This window comes from Corapipo altera, unplaced genomic scaffold (assembly GCF_003945725.1).
Source record: "Corapipo altera isolate COAL_440 unplaced genomic scaffold, ASM394572v1 112, whole genome shotgun sequence".
Taxonomy (NCBI): Eukaryota; Metazoa; Chordata; class Aves; order Passeriformes; family Pipridae; genus Corapipo; species Corapipo altera.
Genome location: NW_020884899.1, coordinates 8,255,982 through 8,280,078, shown reverse-complemented (window position 1 = coordinate 8,280,078; position 24,097 = coordinate 8,255,982). Strand labels below are relative to the sequence as shown.

The window sequence follows — 24,097 nt, the reverse complement described above, 5'->3', positions numbered from 1 at the left end:
AGTATAAATGTATTTATTTGTCCTCAAATAAAACAGTTAAACTGACTCATGCATAAATCCAATTACAAAATAATATTTAAGTGGCAGAAAGAGTTTTCATTTTTGCTTCTGAGATAGTGTGATCTGCATATTAATAATGATCAGACTGTATGTACCACAAAACCATAAACCAACATTCATTTCCTGTGGCAAAGAATGTAAAGTGTAATTCACGGTTAGAAGCAATGGAAGCACAAATACAACACTGCCTTTATGCAGGAAATTGGAGTGCAAACATTCACCTCAGAAATTAGAAAGATTTGAGCAAATAAATTGGTGGGAAGCAAATTAAATAGAAAAAAATACATGGCTTACATCTGAACAATCACATATTTAATTAGATATACTACACTGAAGCTACATGAAGTATATTGCAACAGCACTTCCCACATCATCATTTACAACTTCCCCAGGTGAGAAGCCTAAATGAGGAGCCAAAAAAGAAAAACAACAACAAAAAACCCACCAGGTTGCCCTGATTTAAAAAATAAAATTAAAGAAAAAAAATCAGAACTTTGGAAAGAAAGGAATTCACAATCAGTGCTATGAAACAGCTCAGGAAAAAAGAATATTTTCAACATTTAAGTTTTGTTGATTTGCTACTTAAAACACAGCACAGGCCATTTTCAGTGAGGAAGTTAACAAAGCTTTGGGATTTGCCCATAGGCACCACAAAACATACCACAAGGAACTAACCATGTCATCTTCACCTTCGGAGCCTGGCAACACCCAGTGACATCGGAAGATCTCGCCCAGAATGGGATTGTAAGGCTTTTTAGCAACTGACCCTTTTCTTCCTGCATGAAAAGCTGAGAGGTACCATTTAACCACCTGAACCATCCGCTCCTTTGGGTCCTTCTGGTCACTGATGCTACAGGAGCCAAAGGGAGAGAAAAGAAGGACAGGCAAAATGAAACAGAAGTGGGTACCTTGGACACAGGAAAGCTTTCTGGATGCTTGGCTGTTTCACAACTAGGAGTTTGCCTGCTTTAACCATTTTTAAAGTTTATATCAAAACCTAAGCAATATTCTTCAAAACTACCAACTTACTTCGACAGCCCACAGGGGCCATAAACAATATCAGAAGCAGTTAATGCTTTACTTAAAAGTCAAATACCTGACAAACAAGTCCGGGTGTGCAAAGAAGTCAGCATACATTTCCAACAGGGACCTTCTTTCCAGAATAAAAGTTGGAAGAACAACCTGAGTGAAGAAAAACAAGTCTTACAGATGAGGGTATCTGAACATCCTGCACACCAGCCAACTGTACTGACTGTAAATAGCAAACAGCCCCCACGGCTCTGTGTGCCCTAAGCTGATTGTGAGCTCAAGCTTAGCAATGAGTTCTGACATATGCAGGTCAGTTGGCATCTTCTATAGAACCCAAGATTTAAGAGGAACTGTTGTTTTACATGTATTCAAATCCCACTTAGAGCATATCCTATATGGCTGAGCTTATCAAAAGCTGTTCTTAATTACAGTATCACTGATTATTTAATTTCATCTACATGTCCACTGTCAATTTTCAGTTACAGTCAGAATCTCACTCGTGCAGTCACATCCTGTTATGTGTCTCTATCAAGATGAAGGTTAATGTCTTCCCTACTGCCTCCCAAATGCACGGCAGGTTCCATTCCTGTGGATCTGCTGCCTGCCTCACTGTGACCCAGACCACTGTTGAAAGCATTGTTGATTGCTGTTGCTGACAAGGTCTGTGTTCATGATGCTTCTTGGCAGCTTGAGATCAGTAATTTTCAGCTATTCCAGGAATTCCCAAAACAGACACAATTTGGATCAACTCCTATTCAGAACTGCCAGAAACTTGCTGCAGTTTGCTTGTGAGTTGCTGGCTGTTTCCCCAGAAAAGTTTTATCTTTTTATCATCTACTGTGTGTTCCACACTGGACAGTTCAAGTCATCCCCTTAAGGAAACTAGTGAGAGGACTGATCTCTCCCACCCTTTTTCAGCCAGGAATTGTTTAAATTTAACCAAGCTGCCTAGAAAGACCAGGACATTCAGAATGCTGTTCATTCAGCCTTCAGACAGACACCAGCATGAATCTCATTCATGAAAAATCCAACCCTTTTCTTGCCAGATCTACACATAGCCTTTCAAAAGGCAAAGGCAACTTATTTACTCATTAAGATCCCAATTAAGCAAAGCATTTCACTATATGGTTGCTTCCCCCTTCTATTTATGCTTTATTGAATGTCACCATACTCTGGGATCTTGTAGATCTTTGTTCTAGGAAGCTAAAGGCAAGGGTAACATTACTACTGCACACAGCATTCCTCTTATGCCAGCTTCAGAGGCACTCCAAGAATTAGGTTCAAAGAGAAACTGCCACTTTCCATAGCAAACTACTTTCCCAAACAAATTTTAACAGCTGGATATATTTATTCTGCATTTATTTCTCCCCTTCCAGTAAGAACTTTAATTGAAAAATACCATGCTAAAGACATCACAGCTTAACTAGCTCTTAAAACAAATATGCAGTTAAATTGTTATGTAACAATGAACTGATTGACACAGAACTCAGGGTTTACTCCCCCTCTCTTCCCCATGAACACCCAGCCAGTTTACCTTGGTTAGATCCATCCCTAATCTAACTTGTGACAGGAGATGCATGATAACACTCTTGTGTTCTTCCACCGATTCCCCTTCCCCATCATCCTCTCGGTCATCGGGAGGATCGAAGAGATCTAGAAAGAACAAATTGCTTTTGTTTCTCTCTATACCTTCAAAGACAGACTGTATTTAATTAGCATATATATAGCAATCAAAAACTAAGGCTTTTAAATCCTACAATTCATCAATCTTCCATTAGCAAAGAAACAGTAGATAAATCATTTCCCTAAGTACCTTGTCACACATATATGATCATTCATATATTGACACAGCTTACACACAGATGAACAATCAGTATCTCCTCACTGGAAGTTCACACAGGCCACTCACCAGTATCATTGGTGCCGTTGGACATGGAAGAATTGAGGGACTCTGTGGTATCTGGACGTTTCATGCTGCTGCCTGTGCTGCTCCGAGTCAGGACTGCAGCAGGCCCTGAAGATCTAAGGAAGATTAATACATTCTCACAATTCATAATTAACTAATTCAGACCAAATTATTATGATTTGAAATTCATAGACAAGGACTTTAGTGACAGACATTAATATATGTGCAGTGACAGACATTAACACGTGTGCTGCATGCTAATTCACAGAAACCCTAGAATGGACTGTAGCTGAAGGACTAGGAAAGCCTTCAGCCTCAGCTAACAACACCTGAAGGCAGAAAATAGCTGACTAATCCCTCTTTGAAATGTGTACCATCTCTTAAAATTAGTTTTCCAATTCATAGAAAAAGAAGAGTAAACAGAGATTTTTGAGGACAGGGCGTCACCTTCAAAAATGTCCTTTAGTGAATGTGAGGGGGAATTGGCCATTTACCAAGGGCTGCACCAAATGCACGTGAAATGCACCTGGTCTCACATTACAGCTCTGAGCTGGTGGCTTCCCAAATTTGGTTTATGTTAAGAGTTTGTCAATATTTATACCTGATGGAACGGGAAGGAGCAGAGGAGGAAACTGCTTCCCTCACAGACATCTGTCTGTGGCTGAGGGAGGGGGTACTCTCACTGTTACACAAAGTGGCTTTTTTGCCTCCCTTTTATTTTTTTAAAGCCAGTCGGGGTTAATTGCTTATTTAGCTTCTACAAGCAGACAAACCCTGCCCTTGTAGATAAAAACTGCTTTCAGCACACACTGTCAGCTACTTACTCCAGACATCGCTTTGGGGAAGAACTGCTCTGGTAGAATTCATCAGCATCATAGAACTCATCCTCACTGCTTGAGTAAGAAAAATCTGGGACTGTATTTGGAGATAGGTTGACATGGCTTGGAGAGGTGAGACTGCTGCTTGGTGCTGATTGCCCACTTCCTGTGGAGTATTAAAAATTACAAACTTAACACAAATTCTTTCAAAATCCACGAGCTGTAACTTACAAAGAGGATTGTTCAAATCAATAATAACTGGTGTGAAGTCAGAAAAGGAACTTAAAAAATTAGAAGCAATAATTATCAGGTTCATACCGAGTTACACTTAACAGATAACAAAAGAAAGGTCACAAGGCAAATGAAGAGTACAAAACATCAGTTTAAAGACATGTTTGCCCTAATTCCTGCAACATTGCAATGCTGGAGGCATGAAGGGAAGCTGGTAATACTCATACATATTGTGTGCACATGGCAGGGAAAAAGAGCAGGATAACTGATTTTAACACAACACTGCAATAGGTGTTGTTTAAAAGCAAGATGCAGGCCAACAAAAAGTTGTCTTTATAACTAATTATAGGCAGTACATATTCAGGGGTTGTTTTCTGTAGTTCAAGAAGACAGTTACACAGAACTGTACCTGTACTATTTGGTGTTGGAGTCTGATTTCCAAGCGATGCTACTACAGGTCCCACTGGCAAAGAGGAGGGTCGCTGCTCTGACTTGCACAGCTGAGCAGGTTCTAGGGGATAGTTTGATATGTTAAACCCAAAATTCAGAAGGAGACTCCACATTATTTCACCTCACCTCCAAAAATTAATTTCTTTTCTATAAAAGCCATTCAGACAGAAAAATATGTGTTTCCATCACTTTTATCTTGCTTCTGTTTTTATTAGAAAATGTGGCATTTAAAAAAAAAAAAAAGCAGTTATTTAGCTAAAATCACTTATATTTCTGAAAAGTACGGTTTCATTTATTCTAAAAGAGTGTGTTAGAAATGTAACTCAGAGCAAGTGAAAGACATCAGCTTATCCACAGAACCAGAGGCAGATCTACCTGATGGCCGAGGAAGCTCCGTGTCCCTCCCGCTCCTTCCCCTTCCTCTGCCCCACTGAGGTGACTGTGCAGCACTAAGCGCCTGTGTGACAGAGAACCTGTCCCCTCTCTGTCTGGGTTGTAGTTACACCTGCTCTGCTCAGAAATATTTGTCCTGGGGTTGTTCCTGCCCCCCTTTACCTGGAGGTATGACCGCTTGGGAAGGCATCGCGCTGATCCCCGACGGCTCCAAGGGACTGGGCTGATAAACCGCGTCCACCGGGTTGATGGTGCTCTGAGGCAACAGAAAGAAAAGCACTTTTTTTTTTTTCCCCTCCCTCAATTAAAACAAATAAAACAAAGCACAAACAGCAAGAACATTGTGAGCACAAGAAATGCCCAAATGCAAGAATAGCGAATTCCTGAGAGAGAGAGCAAAACAAAAATTGACAGTTGAGGACATGAGAAATACTTTCAGAGCGGTAATATTTTGATTCTTCACACAGATTTGACAGTAAATTGAGCTTGCTACAGATTTGAAGCATCCTATAAAGAATTCTTGTTTTAAGTTCTAGCTTCTGGTACGCCTTCCAATGGCCATTAATAAATATTGCATGCAAAGAGTGGAAAGCTGGATGCAAATTATCTGGCAAAAATTAGGATAGGTAATCTGCATTTTTAAAACAATATTTTTTCCCCAAAATTAATTTGTCCAGACCACAGTAATTCAGTCCATAAATCAAAACAAGAATCATCAGCATGTTTACAGTCATGAAATGGCTTTGTTGCCAAAATTCTTCCCAAAGCAAGCTCAGAGTGTTCAGTGCAGCTCCGCAGAGGACATTTCAATTCATTCCTGAATGTGAGCACTTGGAAAATGAAGCACCAGGTCAACTCAACACTCAAAAGTCACTGACTGCAGTGTATGGTCTGAGGTTTTATTCAATGAACCCCTTGGAAATCTAAACTGCGGTGTCTTTTAATCCATCATCTAAGCATTGTTTGTTACATATGTTAACACACAACAACCAGAACATCTGGGTTGTTAATTGTACAAAAGGAACATAAAACCCTTTTCCAAAAATCTTGCAGTTTAAAACCCTCCATCTATGTCAGAACTGTGAAAATCTCTGCCTCAGTTTGCTAGGAAATTTAGTCAGTATGTTTATCTCTATCCTCTTTTTCAGATCAATATTTAAAACAGAAGAGCATCTACAACTGTTCTTCCCTCCTTTTAGTCTTCAATTTCTATTTGCATTCAAACTGAGGGAAACAGGCTCATTTTAACCTTCCTCTTCCCATTTTCCTACAAAAGGCAGACTTCATTTTTGCCTCCTTTCCTGGTTAACTGTAATTCTGAACTTCATCCTACATTTGGACAATGCTCCCAGACACATGGTGTGATTTTTGGGGCTGTCCTGTGCATAGCCAGGAGTTGGGACTCAATGATCCTTGTGAGTCCCTTCCAACTCAGGATATTCTATGATTCTAAAAGTCAGTGAAGAGTTTTATTATTTTATAGCACAGGATTTATTTAATTGTAAACAAACCTATTATTCCCTGTTTATCTCTACAAAAAGCTCCATTAAAAAAAGGCATAAAAATAGCTTTCTACATTTTCACTGGTGTTACTGACCAATATACAAATAATCCTGTACATATACTGATACTCCACTGTATTCCAGCATAAAATCAATGTCACTTAAACATTACTTCACCTACTTGTGGAATTATGCATGCAACACAGGTCCCTGTCCCACAGAGTTCATAGTTTAAAACCATGATCACATCTTCAGAGTTAAGACTTAAAAATCAAGATTGTCCTATGACACACAGGATGCTATTGCTATCTCTGCCTCCCTTACTTTTTAGGGAAATTAATAATCCGTATTATACAGAACACTGGTGTGATAAAGGAAAGAAAGAACCAAGTAACACTGATTTTGTGTGCAGGATTGTAACTTTATCCTTAACAATTCCCCGTACTGCAACATGAACTGGAATTTCTTGTTGGACATTTTGGGGGATGCCTTCATGGGTTAGAAGCAGATGAAGGCAGACCTGAAAGTTTCCTACTCTGAGTTTAATAACAGCTTAACAACCACACAGAAACAAGACTGTCATCTCACCACGGTGTCAAACATTGATCATGTTTCTGCCTAAGTTTAAAGTGAAATTTGGCCCAAGCTCACGCTGACCTCAACAGTTTTGAAATTTTAGTCTTCACCATCACTGATGCATCAGTTAATATATTCTTACAGGAATATTTTTTTCTCCCCATAATACAACCCACAGATAATGATATTAGTGGCTAATCAAATTCAGACTATATTAAGTTGTAGCATCTGTATGAATTTTCTGTATGAAAAATCTGAAGTTGCAGGTGACCTCTGCCTGTGGAAGTATCTACCTGCATAACTTCTCTTTTCCAGGGCACATCAGAGAACCTATGCCATTACACTAAGACCTGAATTTTGGGACTATCCACAGAGTAAGTAGGTAATCATCTTATTTACAATAAGCATGAAACCAAAATATGTATGTGCATCTTTACTTCAAAGTTCATACCAGAAAACCCTACAGCTAAAGCTGTTTGTAATGGAAAGACAAAGCCTGGGAATTACTGTCAGCTGTAATGAAAACACACTGTGATTATTTTAGAGTTATGTTTTACTGAAACCAATATCCTATTAAAAGTATCTGAAATGTACTCAAGTGACAAAAAGAGAATGAAGAAAGAGAAATCACATGTGACCAAAATCAAAAATGACAGAAGTTACACTAAAAATGCAGAAGTTCTATTGAAGAACAAACACTGCTTAGACAGACAAAACACAACTCTGCATCAAAGGAGCAGCACTGTAGAAAAGACAAACTACTTGAAGCACACGGAGAACACATCTATTTCCTACACAAAGATACTTCAGATGGAACACAAAACTATTTCTAGCTCAGAAATTCCTTCTCGTCTGTTCACATGGCAGATTTTTATCTAAGTGTTCAGTCACAACACTGGCATTTAAGACACTCCATATACAACTGACCACTCTATTTTCTAAAGACAAGGGTGTTAGCCAACCTCAGGAGCTAAGGACTCAACAGGAATTTTAACAAGACACTTGAAGCAGTAAATCAGAGAAAGGAAGAAGCATGTTGCAAAGTGAGTGGAAATTCAGGTCTCTGTTCACATGTTCTGCAGAATTAAAGGGAGATAGAGATTAGATTTAAACTTACTATAAGTCCATCTGCGTGCTTCTCCTCATTATTTTGGTCCTTAAGGAAAAAATGTTAAAAATATCAACATAACAATCTTGCATGACTTATCAGTTCTGTGTTAAGCGAGAACAGTGAGTTTCTCTCAGGAATGTTTACATTTTCAGCCATAAAATGTTCCTCATCATGTGATCGAGTAACTAAACTTCAAAGACACAATTCACAAAGTCCCTGCACCTCTGAAGATCAGCATTTTGGGAGGGCCTGTCCACAGAAATACCCATTCTCCACTGCAGAGCACAATTATGTTTTACAACGTGGGTTCTTCCCAAATAGGTAAAAGCTCCCCCAAATATGGTCTGCAGCACCAATGAGTCCCTGAAACATAAAGTTCTGTTGCTGTGATTAGGACACAGATCAAGTTTTCAAAAGCACTTCTTGCTTTAGAAAGGCAGATGTGCCCTTGTAAGTTAAAAGCTTTTAACTTTTGATTTTTGTCATCCACCAGATTTTAAAATATTAGATTACTTAAAATCCCCAATTTTGGGGGTTTTTTTGCCTAGAAAGAGCAGGTAATGTATGGAAAACACCTGTCATCACGGGAAATGACATAAGCAGCAGCCAAATTAATGCCAATCTACAACCAGCATAGTTTTAACACTGTACCAGCAACAGGATAAATTTTACTGAACACTAAGCCAAGTCTCTTCTCTCCTGCTGCAAAGGTCATCAATCCATAACTTTGCCCAGTGTAAACCCTAAGACTTGTCTGCAGAGTATTTCCCTGGATTTCCAGTTGTTAAAAATAAGAGAAAAAAGAAAAGCTGTAAACAGCACTAAGAAATTTGGCACACATTTGTGTTTTGATACTTAATACATTATTTCTTAGCTTATATAGTTGGCTCTAGGCTGTTCAAATTCCATGTCTGCTAGTTGACATCTCTTAAGGAAGGCTTCCCATGATAAAAACAACACCACAGGCAAAGAGTTCCACTGGGTTGCAAATTTACAAACAAGGAAGGAAGAATAACACTGGATTCAAAACATGTGTTTTTTTCCAACATATAAAATTTCCATGTTGTGCTATCAATCTCTAAGACCTACAAAATAAACCACAAAGATGCTGCACTGGTACTGACACTTGCTACCCCATCTCAGTAATGCACCATCAGCAGTATGAAAAAGGTAAGGAAGGCAGAGATGCCACAAAACTAGGCAGGCAAGGCTGCCAGAAATGATGGAGCGAGAAAGAGAAGGCAGAGATGCCAAACTAAGCATCTAAATTATAGAAGCTGCTTCATAAAACACATATATTTCTAAGATTGAGGTTTACCACATCACTAGCAGACCATTACATGTATTTTACAGCACGCACATCAGCAAAGCTGGACACCTTCAACTGCCATACACACAAAGGGGACAACACAGGGCAAATGCTCCACCTGTCCATCCCACTTGGGTTATTTTGATTGCTTTCTGATAAGCAATGTATGTATTATAACATATTCCTAATTGGTTGGTATTACTTTGAAAATGTCATGAGTCACCTCAGTACCAGTGACACGATCGCACACTTGGTTCACCAGTAAGTTTGATGAAAATGTAACTGTTCAAATCCTAAGGGAGGTTTGTTTTAAAGTCCATGAAACATATCAACACAAAATTAAAAAGAAGAAACAAAACAAAACTCAAACCACAAAACATCCAGCTTTGCCCCAATATACCAAAATCATCCAAACGATAAACGGCTGCATGTTTGGAACAGAGAAGTGTTCTGAGTATATAGAGAAGTGGCAACAATATCAAGGTACACAGACAACCATAAGGTAATTGTCAAATCTGTCTCCTAATGAGAAAGGCACTGTAGAAGTAAAAATGGGGTGCAGGGCGGTGTTAATATGATTTACTTTCACCAGTGTAAGTGAGCAGCCATACTCGCCTCATAGCTTTGGGGAAAAACCTGCAGAATCTTAAAAGGTTCAATACTGAAGAACAGAAAGCTACCAGGTGAGGCACAATACATTTGTACATACAGAAAGCATCATACACACACACGTTGCAAAACTGTAAAAAGAACCAAACCAAACACCCCTGTATTATAAATTTTCTACAGCAGTAGGAAATCAGGATACCAACAGAGTTTATAGATAAGGTGGGAGGGAATGACAACAGAATTGCCATATAGTCAACAAGTAGAGTAGCCTGAGAGAGAGAAGAAGAATGTGAAGAGACGAAGCAGAAAAAAGGTTATTAAAGTAGCTGGAAAATTTACAGAGGGTGTTTTTCACTAAATGTGGATCAGCATCTTCCAATAAGCTGTGCATAAAGCCACCCATTTAAACCACCTTCTCTTCAACAGCTCCACAAGAGCTTTAGACATGGTTTGGCAAAACCCCAAACAATAAACTCCCACTCCTTAATGGATAAGCTTATCTATTTACACTGGTTAATATTTACTGGTGCTGAAAGGAGGACTTCAAGGTCTGCTTTAGTGTAATAGAAAGCAAGTGTTAGCACCTTTGGGGGATCTAAACTCCAGCTACCTTTATACTTACATTGCAGTTGGAGCAGTAAAGTACTGAACCTGATCTAAAATAACTACATCTGCCAGTCCTAGTTTTGTCCATTACCAGCAAACCACCTAAACAACTTCAAAATACACTTGGCATCAGTGCAAGACAAGCAGCCATAACTGTCTATCCCCTAATAAACTTACACACAGCAGAAACAGGATTTGATATTCAACAGAAAAAGAAAGCTAACACAGTCATCTATTACCAGTTCTGATCAAGAACCTGACAAGCAGATTATAATTCTGCACTTTCACTTTTGCTAATTACATAGCAGAGCTTTTTAAAGAAAAAGTAAAATTTCATAGGAATTAAACCCTTGAGAAAGTAAGAACTATTAAATTAATTTATATAATAATTCACAAAAAATGAGCAAGTAATTTGTTGCACACAGTTTCTTCAACAGCTACTTCAATGCAGCAGGTCACATGTAGCTGTCTAGGAAAATTAGTATATTACAATTGACTCCATCAAATCCCTAAAAAACAACATATAGTCTACTGGATTCATTGTGCTAAAACACTTTTAAATATACCCAGTACTAAATAAAAGCAAATTATGAAGTACTGACAAGGTTTTTCTTGATGCCACTACAGTGAAGGATTTAAGTAGTATCACTGCATGTTAAATAAACCATTCTAGTTCTAAATTCATGTGGCACAAAACTATTTCTGTGTGCCTACTACTTGTAAAATATTTTTGGTTTTGTACAAACCTGTTAACAAACATTTTCTTCAGAATTTTTAAATTACTAATATGAAATCTGAATTTCATAAAACAGGCACTGATCCTTTTAGTGAAAGATTCTAAATAATTCAATTTTCACTGTGCTCAAAATTTTGTAAAACATATCTGGCATCCTGAATGAAGACAAACAGCAGCATTGCTTTTGAAAGCTACAAAAAATAGTTGATCCAGACTACATGAAGAGCCCATGCTTATCTCTGGATAAACCAGAATGTGTTGTGATTAAATCAGCCTCAAATTCTGAAAGTACCATAAATTAATTTCTCGGCAGAACACTATCTCCCTTCACTTTGGTCACAAGATATAAATAATCAGCTCAGAATTAACATATCCTAAATATAGTATGCTAAACCTGCAACGGCAGAACTTGACAAAAAAAGTAAATTCAAATCTCACTAAATTTTAAAAACTAACAAAACATTTAGGTGAAAAGTGTTCAGTGCATTACCCATATTGCATTCTCAAATAATATAATCTTACTTCAAGAAGTTCCAACATCATCATGAACTTCAGACCTATGACAAACCTTTCCAAACCAGTTTAGATGGTTTACATTATGTTTTTTATTTGTTAGCCACATTCTTAAATGAAGCAGAAAGAAGAGTTTTCTTAAGTTTCTGTTCTGTCTCCCTTATGTTTGTCTGAGTTCTTCTTTAGTTTAACAGCAAACTGCAAAAAAAAGTTTATCTGAAAGAACATGTCCCCAACACGACTGCTACCACAAGCATTAACAGGACTCTCTGCTATGGAATTCAGTATTTCAGAAAGTTCATTAAAATACTAGTATAAATCAACTTATACTGGGGGTTTTATACATTTATCTCCTGGATCATATAGAATGCACTTTTAGATTTCAATTGTTTTCAAATAGATTAATGCTGTATAATTAAAATTCAAAATAGTTTACAGTATACTTACTTTAGCAATCTGTAGCAACACAATGCAGTGTTTTATTGATTCTACCATGCTCTAGGAAAACAAAAATAACAGGAAAAAAAAACTTGTATTACTACCCCTTAACATTTTGTTATTGGTTATATAGAATATTAGCTGAAATACTGAGTGAGAACTAAATGGACACTCACTTCTGTAGAACCCTTCCCCTTTTTTTCCCCAGATACAAAACCACAGCAGCAGAAAACTGAAGTTTCCAAAGGCCACACACAGCCCAGGCTGTCAGGGTGAAATGGAAGTCAGCCCCAGACTTTCAGAGCCCTGCAGGCAGGTAAAGTGTCCTGGGGAGAGAGGTTGAGAGAGCTGGGCTGGCTTAATCTGGAGAGGAAAATGCCCAGGGAGACCTTATCCATGGACATCAGTATCTGACTGGGATGGCAGGTGAAAGGAAGATAGAACAAGACTCTTCTCAGTGGTGTCCAGTGACAGGACAACAGGCAATGGACATAAATAGAAATACAGGAAAATCACCTTAAACAGAAGAAAACATCTTTTTTTTTCTTTAGAGATGATCAAACAGGTTGTCCATAGAGGTTGTAAGAGCCTCCATCCTTGGAGCTACTCAAAACCCAACTAGATCTGGTCCTGGGCAACCAGTTGATGGTGCTCCATGCACAGGGTTGGACTAAGACCTTCAGAGGCCCCTTCCCACCTCAACTATTCCATGATGCTAAAGTGCTGGACATAAATCTGAATACAGCACCAGAATCATGCTGCCTCTGCCACCGCACTGTTGGACCTAATATGGGTTCCCACTTTTCTGTAAAAAGGCTTTAAAAACTTTTCCAAGAAAACAAGGTGAATTTCAGAATCTATATATAACAGTTATAAAAATTAAAGAAACTTACACTAGTTGTTTCTTTGAGACCTTCAATTTTCTGTAAAATAAAAATCAAAATAGTGTGGTTAAAGCATCTGGTTTGACCTAAATACTGTATAAACACAATATTTTAATCTTACACTGGGGGAGGGGAAAAAGCCCTTAACCAACATGTTGAAGAGTATTTCCATATATAGACACAATTTTTGAGACAAGACAGAAGTCAAACTGATAATTAAAGCTTAAAGATGACAAGGTTAGGAATTTCTAAGCAGTGACATTATACACATTTACCCATTAAAGTCTACACTTCCTTTTTGCATAACATCAACGAAAATGAAATGCAGCATAAAGATTCTCTCTAAATGCAGTTTGTATCCTTATAAAGTGTACTGCATGGTGGCATATTTAACAGTAGTACATGAAATGACTATCATTCAAGTCCAATAAACATATGCAGTTTCTGTTATTTTCCAAATCACAGAAAATAACAGTGCATACGTGTTCTTGCTCTTTCTAAGCCTCCAGTAAAAGTGCATCTGGAAATCTGCCTCCTTAATTTTATCTAGAAACACTGGTTCATAAATATTTCCTGTGTGGAACTGCACTTCAGGCATGCAAAAGGCATCTGCATGCCACTCTACACATCAGTGTGACCTGTTTCAGGAGCAGATGCATCCTGTTGATGTCCTTGGCTCTGTCTGCAGAAGGCAAAATTATTAAATTGGACTCAGCACTGAACCTCTATTAATGCAATTCCAGGACCTCTTTGTTTTGATTAACACAAGTGTCTCATGTGATTTGAGTCACAAACTTCTTGATTCTTGAATAATGAAAGTGTGTAAAGGAATCTTTTCCCTCACTAGGGCACTGCAAGCCAAATTCTACACCATAAGAGAGCAACATACATCTAAAAATCTACAGGAATTAACAGTCCCAATCTGTGGATTAAAAAGAAACAAATGCAGTGACATTCTCACAGCCAATACCCGAGGGAAATTTTTCAGTTATGCTCTGTTCTCAATCTTCTCAGAAAATGCTGCACATTTTCCTCAGGATTAATTTGCAAGAGGTGGTCAAACAGCACCCAGCCTCAGACTTCCCCACTGGAAAGACTGGACCATGCTGATCCAGGAAACTGCATATCAGGGATGTCACATTCCAAAGTTACATTCTATTTACTCCTGCTGCTAGCAGAGAACATGCCAACGGCTAAAAATCCCTTTGCTTTTGTTTTTCATGTCTCTACTATACTTCCAGTCGAAACTTTATGAACACATATTGAAAAAAAGCATTTTAAATATGACAGCAGTGAAGTTTTGAGCCTTTTAGCACCAAAATAGAATAGGCAAGGTACCCAAGCACACAGATCTTCTCAGATGAAAGATGATGCAGTTGAAGGAAATCATTCAGTCGCAAAGCTTTACAGCCAACTGTAGGAGTTTTGATCATTCTTTACCTATCTTTTCCCCAACATGTCATAGAGTATTTATACACCAAATAAACTGTGATCTCATTCCCTTCAGTGAAATCATCTTTGCTGAAAATATGAAAGTGATCTCAGGCCACATGATGCAATTTGTAATTTCCCAAACAAGACACTAAGACATTGCTATTCTTACACACAGGTACAGACAAAAAGGTAATTTCTCCAAGATCACACAGAGGATCTGACATGGAAAAACCTCAGGACAACCAGGTTTTCAAGGCCTTTCCACAAATTATACAACTGGTTTTTTAACACTGTGGAAATGAATTCTTTGTGAGCTGACCAAATTAAGTACTAATAATACACACTGATCAAGTATTTTTCACATTTGTGCTCTATGACCACCTTGCAAGAACACAGCACATGGAACTGGGAATATTGTGCATAAAATCACGAGAACAATGAAGGCAAGTCAGACGGACTCAGCCCCTGGCAAGAGCCTTCTATGAAGGACCAGCTCTATTCTTTAGGGCTAAGCAAAGGCTGATATGGAACTTCCTGGATTTTCATGGCAAAGTGTTATTCTAGAATGGTGATGTAAGCAGGCACAAAATAAAGTTTGTAAATTCTGCCCACGTGAGATGTTACACAAACACACTATAGATATGACTGATGAGGGGAAAAACAAGTGGATGATCACTGCAACAAAACCTCCATGCTTTCAAGAGTGGTTGGTTTGGAGGAAAAGTTATGGGAATGCTTTTATCCCATCTCGTCTCACCATTTGTACGGAACTACACTCCTATGTACACACACTGCAACAACCCTTGTAAATTTATTCTTATTATCTTTTGTTTAAACTTGTTTAAAGTAAGTAATATTGATAATTTAGACAATACAAAATTGTAAGCAAAATCATAGGCAGGTAAAAAGAGTTATGTTGAAGATAAAACATTATCAATTAAAAAAATAATCAAACAGTACAATTTACTAATTTACAGTAACATTTATCACAATTTTCCCTCTTCAACATCCCTAGTTTTTGAAAACTGATGAAGATAAATTTTTAATAAGACAGTTCCCCTCATTTTAGGTAATGAATACACATATTTTCAAATGAAACATCAATTTCCTGCAGATTTACATTTGCAGAATGCAGCCACATGCCATATTTAATCTAATCAAACTGCAGGCTGCTGCTGCCAAAACTACTCCATCTATTTGCTGCTCATTGCACCTCCTTGACATCTGATTTTTTATGAAATCACTGAGAAGGCTAATTTTATCTCATTGAACATGATTTTTGCCTCATTCAACCATCATGTGACTAGAGAGAGATCAGCTCATCCAGCACAGAGAGGCAGCACAGGCACATAGGGGCAGCTGACTCACAGCTGAAATCTGTAAGGTGCAACCTAAATCTGTGTGCTCAGCCTTGGATTTACTTCACAAAAAGCACTTGTTTTGAACCAAACAGCTTAAGCAGGCTACACTTCCCTTCCAAATCCTGCTAAGTAATGTCAGCTTTATTCCAGCCTGGAAATATTCACCTCTTTGCTGTTCTCACGCTTTTGGGTGCTTTGCAGTTTCACTCTCCCCGATACGTGTGGTCAAGATCACCACACAACCCCTGAACAGAAAAGCTCACCTGAGTTCCCAGCAGTAACACTGCAAACACTGCCACAAAGCAAAGTCCTCTCTCCACCTTGAAACCAGTACCCTCAGCTCACACACCTTCCTTCCATCCTACACAATCCAATACACACACTGTACCCCACCAGCAGACTGAACAAAAGTGGCAGCACTGCAAGTTGTGTATGATCCCACCATACACTGCTGGCTCTACTTCTGCCAGGAGTAGTAATACAGCACAGGGGATTGATGATAATCTACACTTCAAAATCCATCAAGTCTACATCTGCACTGCCTTCTTCCAAGTTCAAGAGATTATCAGTCTCAGAAGGAAGATATCCAAGAGATCTTGAGGCATCTCAGAACACTTATATCCTACACCATTATCTTTAAAAGACCAAATGTTCTGTAAGTAAACACCAGTTCATGAAGCGCTCTGTGCACTTGAAAAAACAATAGCTCAGGTTTGAAATCCCTGGCCATAAACAGTTGCAGAACAGCACTCAGCTACTTGGAAGCACTTAGCACTCAAATATCCAAATCTTTCTTCCTCAGAGGAAAGAACTATGGGTTGGATGGAAGTATCCCGCAGGTTACACTCGGTTTGTGATCAGACAGATGAACCATATTTCCATAAACAAATAGGAAAACTGCTAAATACCGTATCAAAAAACCTCTTAGCTGCTTTAGTACAGGAAGAGACACAATCAAGAAAGTGCTTTGCCAAGTCTTTTTCATTTTTAATAGAGAATAAATGGAATCCATAGTAATAGCAACCCTCATCAAGATTTAAAACCAGAGGAAGTTGACCCCTTCTAAATGAGCCTCCTGCTTTCTCTAAGAAGTCAGTCTGTCTGTTCCACAGATACCTTGCAGAGATAAAGAAAGAAGTCAGCACAACATGCAGAAAACCTCCAGGGATTAGGAGCACTGTCACAGGGAAAAAGAAAGTACTGACTGATCTGCAAAGTAGCATCTGGAGGGAGGTCAAAATTGAAGGACAAGTCTTTTCAGTAGAACACATCGAAGGTGAAATACAAAATCTTTAGATCTTACTCTCGTGGTCAGTTGTCCACAGATTAAACACACTGACAGAGAAGTACTTCAAAGTTATTTTAAAAGCCTGTACACATGAAAGAATTCCCTACTCTGTGATACTGAAATTACTGCACTGGTTGAACTAAAGCAACTCCTTGGTAATAAACCCTTCATAAGGAGTTGTGAAATCCCTCCTCCAACACCACACAAATTAATATATGAAACCAGCAGGACACTTAGTGCCAAACCCACACCACCAAAGGTATGTGCCAGCCTTTCTTGAACAGTGCTTGAACTCAGGCCTACAAACCCGACTTTGAAATGAAACGGGGGGAGTGCAAAATAATACACAACAACTTTAATGAATTACAACCTCATTAAAAAAGTAGTGCTCCCCACTAGTACATTATTGGCATCCTCGCTTCAGGTGAATGAATTGTGGTACTCTGAGACTTCCATTATGTGTCACATTAGTCACAGACCTACACAGGATGCACACTGACTATGGGAAACACATGATTCTAAGTATTTACATTTTTTTTCAGAATACCTTAGTAATTCCTACCAAAATTAAACACTCATCCTTGTTAAACATTTAAAAAAGTAGCAAATTTAAGTTAAAATGCTTTCAACTGTTGGATAGCAAGCAGAGGAGTAATCATTTCTGCCAGACTGAAATCTTTTTTGATATTGTGACACCCACTATTACTAAAATTTCTATTTTCAACCTATTCACAACACAAATGTTACCAGTTACTCAGATTGCTTTAACTGATTGTGACAACTCAATAATTTTGAACTGTACTTTATATTTTTATAGGCTATAGCAAATTGATGCACAAATCCATCTGATGAAGCAAAACAAGCAATATTTAAGACAAAATGTACTTGCTTTTCTCTGTTCATCATCTTTGCAGTTCTGGAGTTTTTCATCAAAGAGCTGAAAGAAAGAGATACTTGTGAAAATACTGGAAGTGTTATCTTTTCATATAAAAAACCTCTAACTGCCTTTCTTCTATTTCAACAAAGACCTTTGGGGTGTATGAAGCATTTACCAAAACAGCCTCAACCCCCATCAACCCTTCCAGGTACCTGATATACAGGTACATGATTCCAATCATGTAAGATTTGGAAGCACATCTGAGATGCAGTTAAGCAAAGTAAAACAAATTCTTACTGAAAAGCTTTTATGTGCATTTAAACTGAGCCAAAACAGTTAACAGTTGCCTCTGAGGTGCATACACAAGTAATCATGAAGTTGTTCAAGGAAGAGAAAAGATTAAGGGTAATGCTCCAAAGTTCATCACACCCACCCTTGCTCAGAGAAGAGGATGTAATTTTTAGGAAGTGAGCTGCAGTTCTTCACTGCCTGCCTCAAACCTACTCATGTGTTCCCTTTCCCTTGAGGGCTGATTTCTGCTTCTAAAAAAAGACTGTGATCTTGGTCTCTGTCCATCCTCAAATTGACTCTCCTTTCAGTATTAATTAAATCCTATACCCCTCCCCCCAGATGGCCTGAAATAACAATTAGAGGGTGTAAACATTTAAATACCTTCTGTCACTGAAGTGTGCTCAACAACTCCAGAGTGGGAGACCAAGGCAGCTCCTGAGCAAGTCTCCTCAGGGCAGTTTTGAATTCTGTTTGCATCTCTTTTCCCTGCCTTCATTTTTGGCCCTACCCTCCAACAGAGTTTTTGCTGAATATCTCAAGTGCAATACTTGCACATTATATCAGGGAAAAAAACAATCCAACCCAGCAGAACTGAAGCAAACTCAACAGCAATTTTAACCTGCTGAGTCATGGGAAAAAGTGTCCTAGGTGCTGTTTTTCTCAACGAGGTGAGTACTGAGAGGTACGACCTCACTGTTCCTCACGTTCCCATCTATTCTTAAAATACAAAGTATAAAAAAACTGTGTTTGTACAACATTCCTACGGAATGTTTTCTCTCAAGGACAAGGCACAGATTATCTGTCACTACTACAATGAAGTCTGAAACTATCTGCAACTGTAGTTTACGCACTACTTGACAAATTTTTCTCTAGATTATAAAATGCTATGAGCAACACAATGATTTAATTACGTTTTCCAATTAAGCTTAACCCATCTTTGCCATTTCTGTAAAGGTATATATCAAACAGAATCTTTCAGCCATTGTAAACCATTTTATATAAAGCTCTTTGAGCTATTCTAATTTTTTAACTCCTTTTTTCAGCCCTTAGCTCATAACTTTTAATTTTTACACCTACATTAAAAATGTCTCTATTTCAATACTAGTTAGAATTTATGTAACATACTAAGAAAGTGAAGAGGAAATAAAATTCTATTATCATCAGACTTCATATATTTAAAAAGTGTGTTTTCACCAATTCACAGGTCAGCCAGATGATCTCTCTGCATCCCACATTTACCAAGAACATATGCCAAGCACAAAACATGAGTGACTGTCTCTGTTGAGCTTCCTTTCAACCTGACCTTGAAACCACCCTGGCAAGCAGACCCCCAACACAGTAAATACACCAGTTTGTCACCATACCTTCAACTGGTCTATCAAGATCTGTAAATAAGCATCAGCCTCCGTAAGTTTCTTGTCAAAATCATGAACGCTGGGAACGAATCCTGAATCCACACCCTGGAAATAAATAAACAAACGAAAATCAAATATTTAATTAGCATTTAGGACGAGGAAACACGTAACAACAATATGGTTTTGCTTGCCATCTGACTGAGAAAATGTTGCCTTGCTGCTCCTCCTGCCACGTGCAGACACAAGCAAACAGCTGAACAGATCTGGCTTCTATTTGCAGTAGCAGTAAATTGCTCCACATTTTCAATGGGGATATAATCATCACATGCCAGAGTACTTCATTACTTATGATTGAACAAATCCTCTTAAATTACACTGATTAAAGTTTCTTTGTAAAATATATAGGAGAGTTCAAGTTTTTCTGAAGACTGTCTTATGATTCCATATACATTTTAGTTGGGGAAGCCCAAACCATACCCACTTTTCACACTTCAGACAGTATTGTTCAACTCACAGCTTTTAGCTGAGCACTGCTAAATCTCTTCCTAAACATGGACCCACCTTTGAGCCATAAAGTTCAAAGCTGTTAGTCCTGGCTGCCCTAGTTCCTTTACAGCTGTAATGATTTGCATCCTTATCACTGTATTTGGATTCTGAGATTCTGTTGCACATACACTGCCAAGGACAAAGTATCAGTGCCACAAGAATGATTACTGTTATATTTTCTTGCTTGGAAATTTTTTTCTCCTAATAACATTAAACTCAGAGCACACATCTGCATATAACCTAATCCCTACCTTTAAATTGATACACCATACACTTAAAGACCCAAACAAATTCCCACTGGGTTACCACATCTTTAATTAGAGGAAAGAAAAGAGAGGATTCTTGAAATGGATTACTTCTGCTTTCACGCACATATACTAACACACTAAAGGTTTATTTATATAATACCTTTAATGCAAATGGAACTGCAAAACAAATACTGAAGCACACCCAGTTTGAAAAAAACTGTACACTGCAAGATAAACACACATAAGAGGAAAAAAAATCCATGAAGGATAAAGAAGCAAACACTAGTTATAACAGAAACATCACAGCAGTGACAATTTTCCTACTAGCCTAAATCCTTGCACAGTACTCACACTGATCTCAAACGTGACAACTTCCCTTCAAACTCTTATGAAACATGAACTGTGCTGTTTTGACTGCTGAGAACATCAGGAGTCTGAACATGTAAAGATCAGCCAGTGGGGGAAAAATATTTCATGTGCAGATGATGGGCAATCCATATTTTTAAAATTCCATATTAGCACAACGTTCTGTTTGGCATTGTTTGCTCTGTCAGAACAGTTTCTTTTATTTTTGTATGATATCAGGCCATCATATTAAGGGCTTTATTTATGGCTCTCTAGAGGTGTCAGCACTTGTGTGCAGTAGAGGAATTACTTGTTCTTCCTCTATCCAGCTGTGTGCACAGTATCACACACAGCCTAAAACATAAACCCATCTACTGACTGGAAAACACATTCTTTACTCACTGGCCAAATCTTAAACTGTGCTGCAGACTAATACCCAGATCTTGACAACAGCTCTACATGAGTAAATCTATCCACTTAGTTTGTAAACCAGCATGAAGAAAATATACTTAACCCCATATTATACTGTCCACACAGGACAAATTTAGGAATAGTGTTTTGAAACAAGGAAGAGGGAGGAGAAGAGAGGAAAAGAAAACAACTCTTTTCTTAATGACTAGAAATTAAGAAAAAACGGAAAGCACTCAGTATAATAAGTTACCAAAAAAAGTTCTAATAGGCAGAAGGGAAAGTCCTCTCAACCAAGCAACTTTTGACACTCTCTCGAACTAGTCAAGTTTAAATTACACTGAAACTACATCTGAAACCATATGAAATTAGTCTTCTATTTTCTTGTTGAAAATGGAATCGTCTGTACAGCCAACCCCATCAGTTCAGCAAATGGTCTTACAAGCTCAGTTAAAAATTCTGGAGGTCAGGTTTCACATACCAAACCCACAGGAACTATACAGAAAATTTCTGCTGAAGATACTATACACAGAAATATAGTTTATGGTGCATGTTACCTGGATGCTGCATCGAAATGCTGATTTTTATTTCAGTGATCACTCTATGACTACTGATATGTAACTATCTGGTATTTTTAGTGGTGGCTTAAAGACAAAACACCATTCTTAAATTTCAGGCTCTTAGCAATACGGGAAAAGCTGATCAAAACATTCAGTGTTACAACTGAGCAGACATCCACATCAAGCAAAGAGTGAAAACTGTAACCTAAAAAGTTCTATTAGAAAGTTAAAACTGCACTCAACATAAAGAGAAAGCCATAAAACCAAGTATAGTGTCAAGCTGACAGAGCAGAGAGATGAAACATGAAAATAATTTTGAAAAGAAGCAAAGATACTTAAAGCTGTAGCACTTCACTAGTTTACTCTTGGTTTGTTTAGATGAAATTTGACAACCTAGTGAGCAAATTCATTAGTCTTTGTTATATGAGATTAGGTTAATAATTTTAAGTTCTCACATAGTTTTAAAATTGAAAACTAAACGATAATTGGAAAGCTAAAGATATAAAGATGAGCAATAGCACAGAAAATCCCCTCCATAAATAGCAAACAAAATCAATCAGTATTTCAAACCTAGCAGTAATTTAGACAGAGCAGATATACAGAGTGCAGATTTGCATAACAAACCCTTATTTCTTGATTATCTGGTCACCCAAAGACACGGTATAAGTAAAAAGGGGAGCCTTTCTCTTCTTCCCTGCCATGAAGGAAATAAGGCTTCAAAAGAAATGGGTGAGCAGAGTCAATAGAATGGCATTTAACAGCTTGTTAAACATTTAAATTAGGAATTTTACATCTGAACCAGCAATCAAATTTTTATGAGAAACCGTATTATATGCTGCTCACCTATTTACAAAACAGGCTGCCTGCAGATATTGTTGAACTTTCAACTCCTGGAGGGCAGAGTTCAAAACTCAGCTGGATTTGACCCTTGAAGACCTGATCTAATGTACAAGTTTGTCTCACAAGGAGAAGGGTGTTTGGAAGAGGTGACTTCCAGAGGTCTTCTCCAGCTAAAGTCATGCTGTCATTCTAAAATTCAAATTGTGGAAGAGAACAGGAACCCAGACTATTTTAGATCTTCAGAAATACACTGATTCTATGTTGCTGTCAGTACCTATCTGAAGTAATATAACTTGTTTTTCCATTGAATAACTACATTTATTGGTAAGTACAATTTATTTCCCTCCAATAATGACTCTGTTCATGTAAGTTTTAAAGAATTAACAATTACCAGACAAAACAGTTGCAGAAGCAAGTAATTTAAAAAACTTCTCATCTGCCCACCACCTCCCAAACAAGGTGTTTTGTGTCTGACTCCTCCCCATTAAGAACCCCCTATTGTTAACAACTGGTTAAAAGAGAATAAGGTATCATAGCATTCTCTCCCTCATCCCTTCTTTCCTCCTACAACTTCTGGAATGTCCCTCCCTTTCAGGACATATCAAAACTTAAGGACCAGGCTCTACAGGGCACATCTCAATCCCAGTGTTTGTAGGCAGGCAGGAGGAAGTGGGGCCCAGCAGCACATTGGGTTAGATCCCAGTTAGAGGTCTCCCAGAGGAATCTGTGGGATCCCTAGTAATGCTGGGCAAGTAGACAGGATGGTCATCCTAGGAAAGGGTTTACATGATGGTCTGGGGTTGAGTAAACAACTCTCATGCTAACAGTCCTGCCAAATTAGTCCCTTCAAACACAAGCCTTTTTTTGGAAGGGGTAAACAAGAGGGCAACAACAAAATAGCACAACTGAAAATACATATTATGAGCCTTATTTTCACAAGAGAACTGCCAGCATTAAGAGAGTTTACATGTTGTTTCCTTGTCCTCCAAATTAGAAGTCACACATACCACTAACGCATTTGTATTCAAAACTTGTCCATGCTGGAAAATAATTCAGCCTAATTTAAACCAGTTCTTTCAAACTCAGATGGGATGAAAAGATTGCATCATCCTTAGAAGAAGCATACCAGAAAAATTCAAATATATTTCTCAAATAAAAGCATTACAATAATAGCTCTGCTGGGGGAGGAAGAGAGAAAGCTGTACAGAGCAGACTTTCTTATCTTTTTGAAGACACTTCTGCTACATTCTTCATCTAATTAGGATTCCAAGTCCAACTAAAAATTCTTGTGTAAGTTAGTTTAAAGAAGTCAATAAGAATGTTTTCCTTCCATCCACAACATCTCATCAAAAACACATCCCCTGTCTACAGCA

General features: G+C 38.0%; 1 protein-coding gene across 6 annotated transcripts in view; it reads right to left on the bottom strand.

Annotated features, from left to right (window-relative positions):
* The window catches only part of OSBPL9 (oxysterol binding protein like 9), a 59,596-nt gene that overhangs the window by 4,230 nt on the left and 31,269 nt on the right, over positions 1-24,097 (bottom strand). For 5 of the 6 annotated variants that reach the window (XR_003528610.1, XM_027649069.1, XM_027649070.1 and 2 more), the window contains 12 exons: positions 19,787-19,882; positions 18,144-18,191; positions 13,181-13,210; positions 12,297-12,347; positions 8,083-8,121; positions 5,050-5,143; positions 4,454-4,555; positions 3,820-3,979; positions 2,999-3,111; positions 2,624-2,742; positions 1,157-1,242; positions 736-910 (listed from right to left, as the gene is read on the bottom strand). Coding sequence is in view for 5 of the 6 variants with exons in the window: in XM_027649069.1 (XP_027504870.1) it covers positions 736-910; positions 1,157-1,242; positions 2,624-2,742; positions 2,999-3,111; positions 3,820-3,979; positions 4,454-4,555; positions 5,050-5,143; positions 8,083-8,121; positions 12,297-12,347; positions 13,181-13,210; positions 18,144-18,191; positions 19,787-19,882 (1,113 nt within the window). In the remaining variant the exon portion in view is untranslated. The remainder of the gene's footprint in view (positions 1-735; positions 911-1,156; positions 1,243-2,623; positions 2,743-2,998; positions 3,112-3,819; positions 3,980-4,453; positions 4,556-5,049; positions 5,144-8,082; positions 8,122-12,296; positions 12,348-13,180; positions 13,211-18,143; positions 18,192-19,786; positions 19,883-24,097) is intronic. The other variant, XM_027649071.1, reaches the window with a different exon arrangement.